Consider the following 12,227-nt stretch of genomic DNA (forward strand, 5'->3'; position numbering starts at 1 on the left):
TGCTAAGTTAGGGACGGCTAGCGCAGATAGCCCTCGTGTAGCTTTGCGCAAAATTCAAACCAAATCGACTTACAGAAAGTGGAAAATCGCTAAATTGTCACTCATGTTAATAAGACAGAGTCCTGCAGGTTGTTTTGGCCGCACGACACACTACCGAATCACTTACAGCATGCTAGTTCAGATTAATAATGGAGAAGCAAGTACAGATTTGATAGTGTTTAAAATAAATGTTCGAATATTACAAAAGCCTTAAGATCGTGTCACAAGTTTGTAGTGTAAAGCTATCTTAAGATGACTTTAAATTTAGTTTAATTTGTGATTTATCGTCTAGACTTGCGTTTATTAAAGCTACTTGAGGGATATCTGTTCTAGCCATCCCTAATTTAGCAGTAATAGATTGGTAGGAAGGCAGCTAATCAACATCACCCATCGCCAACTCTTGGGGTACTCTATTTACTAACAAATAGCGGGATTGACCGTCACGTTATAACGCCCCCACGGCTGAAAGGACGAGCATGTGCGGTGACGGGGATTCAAACCCGCGACCCGCAGATTGCGAATCGAGCGCCCTAACCACCAGGCCATGTCAGGTCCTTTTTATTATATTTTGTCCAAGGGCCTAACCCCAGTGTATGAGAAAGAGAATTAGACAAAGGTGAACTATTTCGGCTTACATTTATTCACCCAGATTCGTGTTATAAGATTGGTTAGCATAAACTTAATATCTAGACACTTTTACAGAATATGGTCGAAATTATCGATAAGAACTTCAGAGTGAAATTGAAGAAAAGCGTGCGATAATATGTCATCCACGTATATTTGCTGTACCAAGAACTGACGAGCCCTTTCGTTCAATACCAGGGCTAACTTGGATCCGACATACGTAGAAACGCTTTATAAATTAATAAATTGCATTACATGAACTGGACTAAGTTGATGAACTCTGAATTTTCATCAGTTTTATGTCACAAGACATCAGAATTAGGGTAAGGAATTTAACACTATTTATTTATTGTAATAAATACTATTATATATATATATATTATTATTTTCTTAGATTAACCTGATCATTATATAAAAGAACTGAAGAACCAGCAGGCTAGTCTTTTTTTTTATCCCGGAGCAGGTGAAACGACCAATGCGTAAACGAGAGAAATTCACATTACTAAATTATTAATAATAATTGAAGGAAAATTTTAACAAAAAGTGTTCCCCTAGTGACTCGTCGGTAAGTCTCGAGGCTTATGACGCTAAAAACCGAGTTTCGATACCCATAGTGGGCACAGCGCAGGTAGCTAATTGTGTAGATTTGCGCTTAATAACAAGCAGTCAAAATAAAGAGTGTATAATAATTAGTCAAGTATATTTGTTATATCCACTGCCGACGAGGCCTTTCGTTCAATACCACAATTTTGTTCGCCCTGATATTCTATACAGCATTATAGCAGATCAATCCAGATCACCTCCACACGCTCGTCCATGATAAGTATGTTTGTTTTTTAAAAAGATACACTTTAAGCCAACTTTAGGACACACTGTAATCTTTACACGTGGTAACTGACGATAAGTGCGACACTTCAAACAGATGCTTAAACAATACATAAGTATTTTAGCAGCTAAATTTAAATAATCACAAGTAGGATGGGGTAGCAACGTTGCATATACAAATATACGCTTTTATTTACAGTTCAGTCAATGTGAGTCAGGCCTGTCAGATTGTGGAAGACATTCATGTTAGAGTTGTCTTTGTACGTGTGGTGTTTTTTGATTTCCTTAGATTTTTTCAACATGCTTAATTAATCACTATAATTGCTCAGGATGGCGTAAACTAAAATGTCCAGTTTCCGCTATCTTACCAAAGAGCATTTCTGAAATGTATTTTTAAGTGTGTGTGTGTGTGCGTACAAAGTTCATTGTTTCTGAACCTTACAGGTCGGTTAAGTTAAGCATAGTAACTATGTGTTTTATTTTGTTTATTTACGGAGGATGGATGACTTGTGATAGCGTTGCACTTGGTCATCTCAAGTATTAGGTGCCGCCGGACCCGAAGGTCCAAGATTCGTGCAGTGATTCCATTGAATACGCTTTGCAGCTATGGGTGCGTTATCAGAGTTACGGTCAATCCCATTATTTGGTTCAAAGTCTGGCAAAGCCGTTGTGGCGGCTAGTGCTGCTGACTGACTGCCTTGTCTCTGATCAGTATTTCAAAATCAGGATAACTGAATCCCAAGGGTCTCTGACCTGGCTGTTGAATCCATGTCCCGCTTAAGATGATGTTATTGTTGAAAGTACCTATATACATACCATTAAATGTCGCTTACAGAACTATATAGGTCTCTGTTTAAATGACACCAAATAGTAGAAGTTTAGGGAAATTTACTCGTTGTTGTTTATTTTTTTAACTTGTATTTTATATTCAGAATTATTCAGTGTTTTTTTTTTCCTTTTAACATCCTCAAGTTTGATAGAATAAAAATGATCTGAATTTCTTAACCTTGTTTGTCGCTACTATACCGCCATCTACTGACCATTTCGAATTGAATTTCTGTTTCTGAGAAAGAAAAATAAAACTTAATAACTTTTTCACGATTTTTTACTACCTTAAATATAGCTATTATCTTATCCCACGGTACCGTGATAGTTTTCTTTATTTGAGAAAAAAAAAAAAGGCTTACAATGAACGATATTATTTGTTGACAGAAAATTATATTCGAAAACTGAAATATGTAATCCATTGATTTGATTCATTGGTTATTTCTACTTCTAAAACAAACGCCCATAACTTGATCTTCGGTTGTATGTAGAATGTCAGTCATAAATTGTTACATTTACCTGTAATGAAGCCGATAAAACAACAAACTTTTTAAATATTCAAATATGTAGAACTCGCACTGTAATGTTTTTCAAATGTCTAGTAAGTTTCAAAGTTTTGCTTAGGATAACGAGGCTTCTACTTCTTTCTGTACCTGATGTGAGCAATAACATTTTGAAATGTAACTATTTAGAAGTGATCACAAACGTAGCTCTGCTTTCACTGACTATGTACTAATTGTACAGGGTCATCCAACGAGAGATTCTCCACTGACTTCTTGTGGGAAGAATATAACACGTTGTGGTATCTCTCGTTGTAACGGGGATAAAATTAGTTCTCACTGACTATGTACTAATTGTACAGGGTCATCCAACGAGAGATCTCCACTGACTTCTTGTGGGAAGAATATAACACGTTGTGGTATCTCTCGTTGTAACGGAGATAAAAATTAGGATCTTTTTCCACGAGAGCACGTTTTGCTCGTAATGAATAGGTAGTCTTGGTGAGTGATTTAGTAAGTCATTTAGAGACATAAAACTAGAAGTAGATATAACTTACTCAGTCGAGACGAAGTCAATCAGAAGTTCGAGTTTTATTATTAAAGACGTATATAGAGTTACTTAAGGAAGGTAATGAGTATAGTCCACACTCCCAAAGCTGACAATTGAAACAAAAAATGTGGCAAGTCTTCCAGGATGTGATAGGAAACAGAATCTGATAAAACTACCACCTCAGTTCGTCTGAGATAAGACTTGTTCTACAACATTATTGTATGAAATGAATACAGATAACCGCTGCTTAAGCCACTTAGGTGGGAAATGACTCTGAAGATCGCGAGTGACACGGAAAGGGAAAGCACGCGGCCGTCTGTGTGTGTGTTCGCATTCATTGCCTGAGCGTCATGGCTTCGCGAGATTAACCTTACGACCTGCGAAAACGGGCTTTCAATAGCACCTAGGGAGAAAAACACCGAATCCGTGGTTGTCATAACGACGTTAGTTTTTCAAAGAACTGTGTAATCGTTGTGTAGTCGAGTTTTCGCTGTATTTGAATGGCACCTGCACAGGCTAGGTCAAGCCCTCGAACGTAATCCCATCAGATACAGGACATACGCATTTACTTACTGCACCACAGACATGGGTTACCTACAGTTTGTCATAAACAAACAAGGTTAGGACACAAACTTGTTTAGCGTAGATTTGGGCGGACCCTCCTCTCCAGATTTGACTGCCTTGCTGTGGTTAGTTATCCATTACCTCTCTCCCCCCCCCCCGTTGTAAAGCATATCTATTTTTGATATCACTTTCTGCAATTTTGAATTATTTGGGGAACCCCTGAATTGGATTATTTTTTATGATTTTTTAAGAAACAATTGTTTGAAGTGAAAGATAGCTTTTAAATAATAGGTCTCTGTGATATGTATATAACTGAATAATTGGATTATTTTTTATGATTTTTTAAGAAACAATTGTTTGAAGTGAAAGATAGCTTTTAAATAATACGTCTCTGTGATGTGTATATAACTGAATAATTTTTGTGAAGTAGAATGATGATAGAAAAACAATAACAACAAGGAATCTAATAACAATTATTTGTAATAGTGAACAGATCTGGTTGTTATGGTATGTTTAACTACCAAATGAATAACATAGTAAGATATACAGAACTGATTATACAACCCCATATGTGCTAAACAGTAAAAACTTGCATTGATTCTTAACATCATATTAGTAAGTCTAGAATTAGACAAATGAAGCCATTGTATATTTTACTCTGAATAGTCAGAGAGAGAGAAAAAAAAAAGTTTAAAACTGACAATATTTAGTTGTAACTCACTTAAATTTGGCTCAAGTTTTACAGTAAAGTTATTCTAAGAGCAGTTGAGTGAGGGCAAAGGAGAATATGTTATAATATTTCAACCACACTAAATCTGCCATCACCCAATACCAGAACTCATCAGGCCAGCTGGGATACAACAGACATAGTAGGCACTATTTATATCATTAATTCTTATGAACAACTGTTATGGTGTGAACCAGATTAAGCAAGCAAATTGTAATTTTTATCAATTCCATTTAAGTCGGAATATGTTATAATATTTCAACCACACTAAATCTGCCATCACCCAATACCAGAACTCATCAGGCCAGCTGGGATACAACAGACATAGTAGGCACTATTTATATCATTAATTCTTATGAACAACTGTTATGGTGTGAACCAGATTAAGCAAGCAAATTGTAATTTTATCAATTCCATTTAAGTAATTTACTAATCAGATTTACACAGTCAGAAATAATAACACAACATTATTATTACTATTGATATGGATGAGTTATTTTAAATAAAAACTTTTTTTTTTGCACCACATCCTTATTCGTTAGAGCAAGACTTTCCTTATCCTGGTCTTTGTCTCTTGGGCAAGGCCTTGTTTTCACTGGATCTGGCAGAGGTAGTGTGGTTTGACGTAGATTTACACATTTTCCCTTCATTTAACTCTTTAAGTTCTTGGAATTTTATACTGGATCTCATTAGCACTAAGAACATTACTCTTTTATATGTTGCTAGTTGGACTGAGTCACCAGATTGTTAATACTTACACCATTTAAACTTCTGGTCTTTGAAGATCATATGCCAGAAAATTCATAAAATATAATACTGTTGAACGTAGCAAAAAAAGTTCAAATTTTGATGGAAATCTTTGTGTACATACAAAAAAGCTGGTAGAAAAAGTTGAACGTTTTGTAGTATTAAATTTAAACTTTCTATACTGTTCTTTTAATTTTTAAATGTGATGTGCTTATTTCATTTGTTTGTGCATTTGAGGTTCATTCAGAAAGTTTCTAGCCTGATGGAGAAAAAAATGTTCATATAGTTCCCATTTACATTAATACACTAGGTTCAATGTCACTGCAGCTATACTTTGCTCATCTTGTAAAAGTCTTTGTCTTGCATGTCCAGAAACTCTTTGACCTCTCTGATTTCATTCTTTTCCATTTTGAAAATTTTCACTGACCAACTCACTTGAAAAGGTCCTCATAAAAGTTCGGCAAAGAAAGAAAAAAAGGCTGATGACAAAGAAACATAACAAAATAAAATCCAGTAATTTGAACTGTTAACTTGGTTGGGACCTGACGAATCATTAAATTGGTCAGTCTATGAACTTTCTGAAAGCCTCTCATAGATCCATACAGACAGTACTTAATGTCTGCCAGTTCTGAACCTGTTTTGGATATTTTTAAATATAAAACTGAAACACTATAATCAGTCTTAAGACTGTCTCGGTTGCCATGTGAATTGATATTTGACTGATGTAGTCAATTACATTATTCCCTTCAAGCCCTATCCAAAATAATAACCTCAATAAAGTTTTAATTGTTACTTTCCAAGACATAAAATTTCCAATTCCTAAACACACATCTTGATAGTGATCCAATACTTTTTGTAGCTGTGGCATAGGGACTCATAGAATGGCTCTAAGTTTTTTTTTAAGTGCAAACTTTTAGCTCATATCTCCATCTCTGGACTGATTTGCGATCTAATTAAAGCTATGGTTATTGAGGATTCCCTCTTGTTATATAATTAATTGCAAAAGTCCTTTCATAAAAACTGCAAAAAATACTTCTAATCATTAAAGATTAATCTCAGTTTCAACAGTTGGAGCTCATATTTTGTAGAACTTTGGTCCTGTAATTTTTTGAATAGAGAGAGAGATGGAGCTATGTAATGTAAACTTTATTTTTAAAGTAAACAAGATAGATGCTCTTTAGTTTTACCAGCTTACATTGCATTAAATAAGTGTCATTAACCTCTGATCTAATGTTTAAAAAGGATATCCGTGTAACTGCATTTAAGTTTCATAGCAAAAGTGTACTCGCATTTCAAGTTGAATTGTTAAACTTTTGATGTGGTGTAATAAGTTCACTGATACTAACAGTTACTTATACTGGTCTCTTACCTTTGTGGCTTGCATGTAAGTATATATTATAGGTATTAAATAAACATTTAGTACTTCTTGATATTCATGATACTAGTTTAAAAGTAGGCAAATGATGACAAAAATACAGTTTTTTCATTTCTATCATTACTTAATTTTTATTTGTTTATTTTACCAGCATTATCTGTGATATGCTAATGTACTTTTTTCTTTAAAACTTCAATTTTATAGAGATGGCAGCGACGTTGGTTTGTGCTCTACGACGACGGAGAGCTTACTTACTCTGTGGACGAGCATGTAAGTAGACCTTGTCACTTAATCAAAAACTTAAAACTTTCAAAGCTATCATGGTTTCTCGTCTTTTGTGTCTTTCGAAAAACATTATTTACACAGCAGATAGTATATGTGTGTGTTTTATTTGTGACATTCAATATAGAAATGTCATTGTTTCAACACCAATTTTTTATTTATTACATGCTTCTTTGTTAGAAGTGGAAAGACTATGTAATCTTTTATTTAACAGTCGATTATAATCATTTACCTTTATACAGAAGTGTAAGTCCTGAAATGTTATTGAACATTTGTTTTCAAAGGTTGAAGGGAACAGTAACATAAGACTGTGTGATGGTAAGCTTAATGGGAACTCTGTACTCGTACTGCAATAATTGTATTAAAATTGAGGGAACATTTTCAGAATAGGCCAATGAGATACGAAACTTTTAGAAATAAGCAGATGTTTCAGTGAATTTCAGAACCAAAAAAGGCTTAACTATAATTACGTACTAGCTTTTACCAGAAAAGCTGCTAAAAATTCTACAATAATAATTAAATTTAAATAATAAATAGCTTATTTAATGAGTAACAGGCAAGCAACAAAAAGAATTTTTATGTATCACTCTGTCCTAGGTCATCGGGTGGATAACCTAACTGCTAGCGTTTTTTTGACTCTTAATCCCAAAATGTTGATAAAACATATATATTTTAAACAATTTTTTTCTTCCTTTTTATCATCATTGCATGATTTTCTGAAAATGTAGGTAAAGTCTGCATGTCATTAGTTTTGTGGGAAATTTGATGATCATTGTTTCTCTGTAGAAGAACCAACTATGAAAAAATACTGTCGTGTTCTACTCACATTATTTGGGAAGCTTAAAGGAAATATCCAAGCTTTAACTCTTTCAAAAATATTGTTTCTCTGCATTACCTAAATGTTTGGTTTATGAGTCCTTTAATATTTAAGTATTCCTAAAAATATACAGTTGTGTATTTTCAGTGTTTATTCTTTCTGAAAATGTCAGTCTTCTTTGTTTAAATTTTAGTGTTGTTTTTTTTTATTTAATCTTTTCAAAACAAAAATTGTACTTCTAACAGATACAGGTTTTATTCTGTTCCCAGTGAAAATATTTATTTAACTAGAAAGGCCAATATTTGCAAGCAAATGCAATACGTCTTCCCCCCCCCCCCACATTATTCAATAACAATATAGTAGATTTCAAGAGAGAGAGAATGATATTTAAGGCTGAATAAGGAGCCGTAAACTATGATATACATATTTCAGAGGGATACACACCAAAAACGGTATCAGTTTGACCTTTGACCCCCAAAAATTGGAATAGGGACATAAATTAAAAAATCATCCCAGGTGTATTAGACCATTATTTATGCCCTCCAAATTTCAAAACATTTGGCTCAGAAATAAAGTTGTGTGACATTTTTGTTAGCATTTAAAAGAAGAAGAAAGAAGTGTAGCAAATACAATATGTCTTCCTTCGTATGGAAGAGACGAGAATATACGAGATTTTATATCGCACTGTAAATGAAGAATGAGTGTCTTGTGCAGTGAAAAAGAAATTAACAGCCCATAAGTGCATTATGAGGACATTAAACATGATACTCAGGAAAATGTATAGGATAGAGAAAAAAATTACAAAACAAGAAACTTAACCCATTAACTGTGGTAGGAGCAGCTCAGTTGCCATTTTCTGACTCACAGATAAAACTGAGTTGCCATCAATCACAATAAAATGGTAATTTTCGTCAATCGCATAGAGTTATAGTTTTATATGTGCGACTGACGGATATTTCCATCATTCGCAGCTGAGCCATAGAACTTCGGTGACGGAAATATCCGTCATCCGCAATTAATGGGTTAATATATCAAGTTCTTGAAGTAGACACCTTCTTCAGGGTGGAATGGGAATGGGAATAATTTAATTTTTTTTTTTCCACATAGCAACTTGATGTCCTTGATTGAAGAAGTCTTAATAATCCAAATCTTTTGTAAATATAATGCAGTACATTTTAACCTGGTATTTTTACGTATTAACACTGGTTTTGGAAGGTTAAAATTTAAACAGTACACACTTAGTTTTTCAAACTTAACTATCTCATGTCTTCTTGAAGTAGAAAAAATTGATTAAGCTTCCATATAGGAATAGTATTTACTTTCTCCTTGTTACAATTAAAGACAGGGCCCAAGAGAGAAATCCTGGGCCCTGGTGCTTTCCCTGCTTCTGGGCCACTAATCCTCTTTCACCCCCCCCCTCCTCAATTGTGTATATTATTTTTTTCCCCTTGCAAGACTCACCAAAATACAGCATCATCATATATAAATATTACTTTTTTTTTTTTTGGTAGAGAGAGAGGAGGAGGACCTTTGGTGCACCTAGTGCACCCCACCCCTCTCCTGGGCACTGATTATAGCAACTGTTAGAAATATACAAATTATATTTTAAGAAATGATTTTGTGTAGGGTAGGGCATCAGAATATTGTAGTTAGTCAATTACAACATGTGTATAACACCAGAGAATACCTTTTCATTAACTCTGGTGTTTGGTGATGTAATTTATTCATAGATGTTGTTGTTATATGCAAGATTACAGGAGAGCAAAGTCTATTACAAAAATGTTCAGTTTAACACGCTTCATGTATCCTCTTCCTTAAGACATAGTGAACTAGTTACTGTTCTCAGTTACCTCTTTTAGTTTAAAAACAAACAACAAAGCATCAGACTATCTTATATGAGACTCATATAAAACTAGTTTCTGACTACAGAGTAGAGATGTTTTTTAGAACAGTATCGTACACCTGATTTTACTGAATTGTATCTGTTTTACTTCTTTAATCTTGTATTTAGCTGGATCACAATTTTAAAAGATGTAGGTGTATCATGTGACAGATCATAACTTTGCTCCAAAGTCTGAAGTGTTTTACTTAGAAGGTTTAGTGTCAATTATAGAATACATTTACAAGCAGTAACAACTTTTTCCTAGTTGACATAATAATTAAACATTAAGTTGTAAAATTAATAGTGTAAAGCTGTTTTACAAAAAAAAGAAAAATTGATTTAAAAAATTAATATATATATATATATATATATGAAAATGGTTTGAAGATATATGTATAGCAGTTTTATTAGGCTTTTAAGATATACTTACTTTGATATTTTGACATGTTTTATAACTGATAGAGTCTGCCTTTTAATAACTTTTTTGCTTATTGTATATTAAAAAATATTTTGATCAAGGTATCATAATTATATTTTTTTATAATCTTCTAATAAAATGAAAAGCTAAATTTAACCTTGACATTACCCTAATGATGACGACCACGACTCAAAAGCAGTTAGGGTGTCAGGTGAGTTAACAACCCAGTCAGGTCAGCTAGCTAATTAACTCATCCATTTTCTAGCCTGACACTGTACCCCAGGCAGTGATAGACATGAATAAAGTGCTGGAGGTGTCAGATGGGGAGAATGTCACAGGAAACCAGTTTGCAATTGCTGTCACATCCACAGACAAAGTTCACTTTATCAAAGGAACAAGCAAGGAAGAACGAAACTGGTAAGTGAGATTGAACTGTTAACATGGGGCAAGGGGGGCATTTGCTCCTCCCTGGAATTTCAGAAGAAAATTAATTTAAGTAATTTATTTAAAAAAATGTATTAAAAGATAATACTATTTAAATATAAATGACAAAGTTAAGTACACAAAAATATACCATAATCAGCCAGAGCATTGCATTCACCCTTCGAAGCAATCGCTTGCCCCCACCTAGAGTAAATTCTGTGGACACCCATGACTGTTAATGCAGCTTTTAAAAGGTTCGTTCTCTATCAGGTACATGTAATGAAGTCTCGAGTCATGCTGAGGCATTTTACATCCACTAGAAGTTGTGACAATGAAATAGTATGTAAGAAATATTGGTGGTGTTTTTTGAAAAATAAATATAACTTTTTTCTCTGATGTATATGCAAAATATAATGCAAACAGTGTAAAAATTACATACGATAGCTAAGCTACGCACGTCGAAGATTCGTGATTTTTATTTAGTTATATAATTGTTTTATTTGAATATTTGGACTGAGGTGTGCGAAACTGACAACTGCATGAACTGTTGGTTGTATTTTCATTATCTGGTATAACTTAATACAAATATATGTTCACAAATGTTATGACAGTTTGGGGTCTGTGAAAATAGCTAAAACAGTTACTTAACGTGTAATAGTTTATTATTTATTAAACTGGCGATTTTTTGAAAGTCCAAAAATCTAATTTCTTTGTTTTAAATGTTCATATTTACGACAGATATTAAGCACTTTGGCATTATTTTGCTACAAATGCTTCAAGGCCCTCAACTTTCACAGCAGTTATAGAGATGAAACGTGTCTGTGTATAGTATTCTTCAAATTGTTCATCAGCATGCTCGTATTAAGAGTTGTTGGAACGTGACCATGAAGAGGACAGTGCTCGTGGGAGGTACAAATCTAACAAAGGGCGTTGAGTTTTAAGTTACTTAGGTTTGATTTAAAAGGTTCATTAGCAAGTTGTGAGATTAGACTTCTCCACGATGTGTCTGGTGTGTTTCTTTGTTGCTATATGAAATAACTCGTGAAATAGGGGGCCATCGTACAAATTTATTATAAACTCCACATTTACTAAGTTTATCATTTCAACTAAAGAAGTGAATAGCCTTGACTTGTGTTATCCAATTTAATTAATTTTATTTCTATATAACATTTAAGGAGGGATTTTTTTCCATTTTTAATATTAAAAGAACAAAAATAAATAAAACCTCATCCCAGCCACTTTGAAACCATTAAACTGGAACATCAAGTTAACTGTTATGAATTATCATTGCGGGCATTTGCCTCTATAAAGTATCACCATGGGAGGGACCGGTTATAGAAAGTAGTTTAGGCCTTTAGGCTTTTGTAAACCGGAAATGGCTTCTTTTTAATGTTTATTTGTAATTCATTTGTTTTCTTTCTTATGTTGAGACTGATTACAGTTGTCCTACTTGTAAACTTTTGTAGTTTTTGATATTCCTTTTGTTTTTGAAAGTTTAAGTGAAGTGTTTTCTTTTTTCTGTACACCTAACAGGTAGTTTTTTACATTCTATGTACATGACTATATGTTACAGATAACTGGCAACTACCTACTATATAACCAAGGAAGACAAAGGTTTTACTTTCTGTG

At 33.7% G+C, this 12,227-nt stretch overlaps 1 protein-coding gene across 1 annotated transcript in view; it reads left to right on the plus strand.

The window, feature by feature from the left end:
* Window positions 1-12,227, plus strand: part of LOC106462988 (protein MLP1-like) — a 132,720-nt gene that overhangs the window by 90,721 nt on the left and 29,772 nt on the right. The window contains exons 3-4 of the mRNA XM_022390393.1: window positions 6,981-7,046; window positions 10,441-10,592. Of these exons, the coding sequence (XP_022246101.1) occupies window positions 6,981-7,046; window positions 10,441-10,592 (218 nt within the window). The remainder of the gene's footprint in view (window positions 1-6,980; window positions 7,047-10,440; window positions 10,593-12,227) is intronic.

Source organism: Limulus polyphemus, unplaced genomic scaffold (assembly GCF_000517525.1).
Source record: "Limulus polyphemus unplaced genomic scaffold, Limulus_polyphemus-2.1.2 Scaffold1295, whole genome shotgun sequence".
NCBI lineage: Eukaryota > Metazoa > Arthropoda > Merostomata > Xiphosura > Limulidae > Limulus > Limulus polyphemus.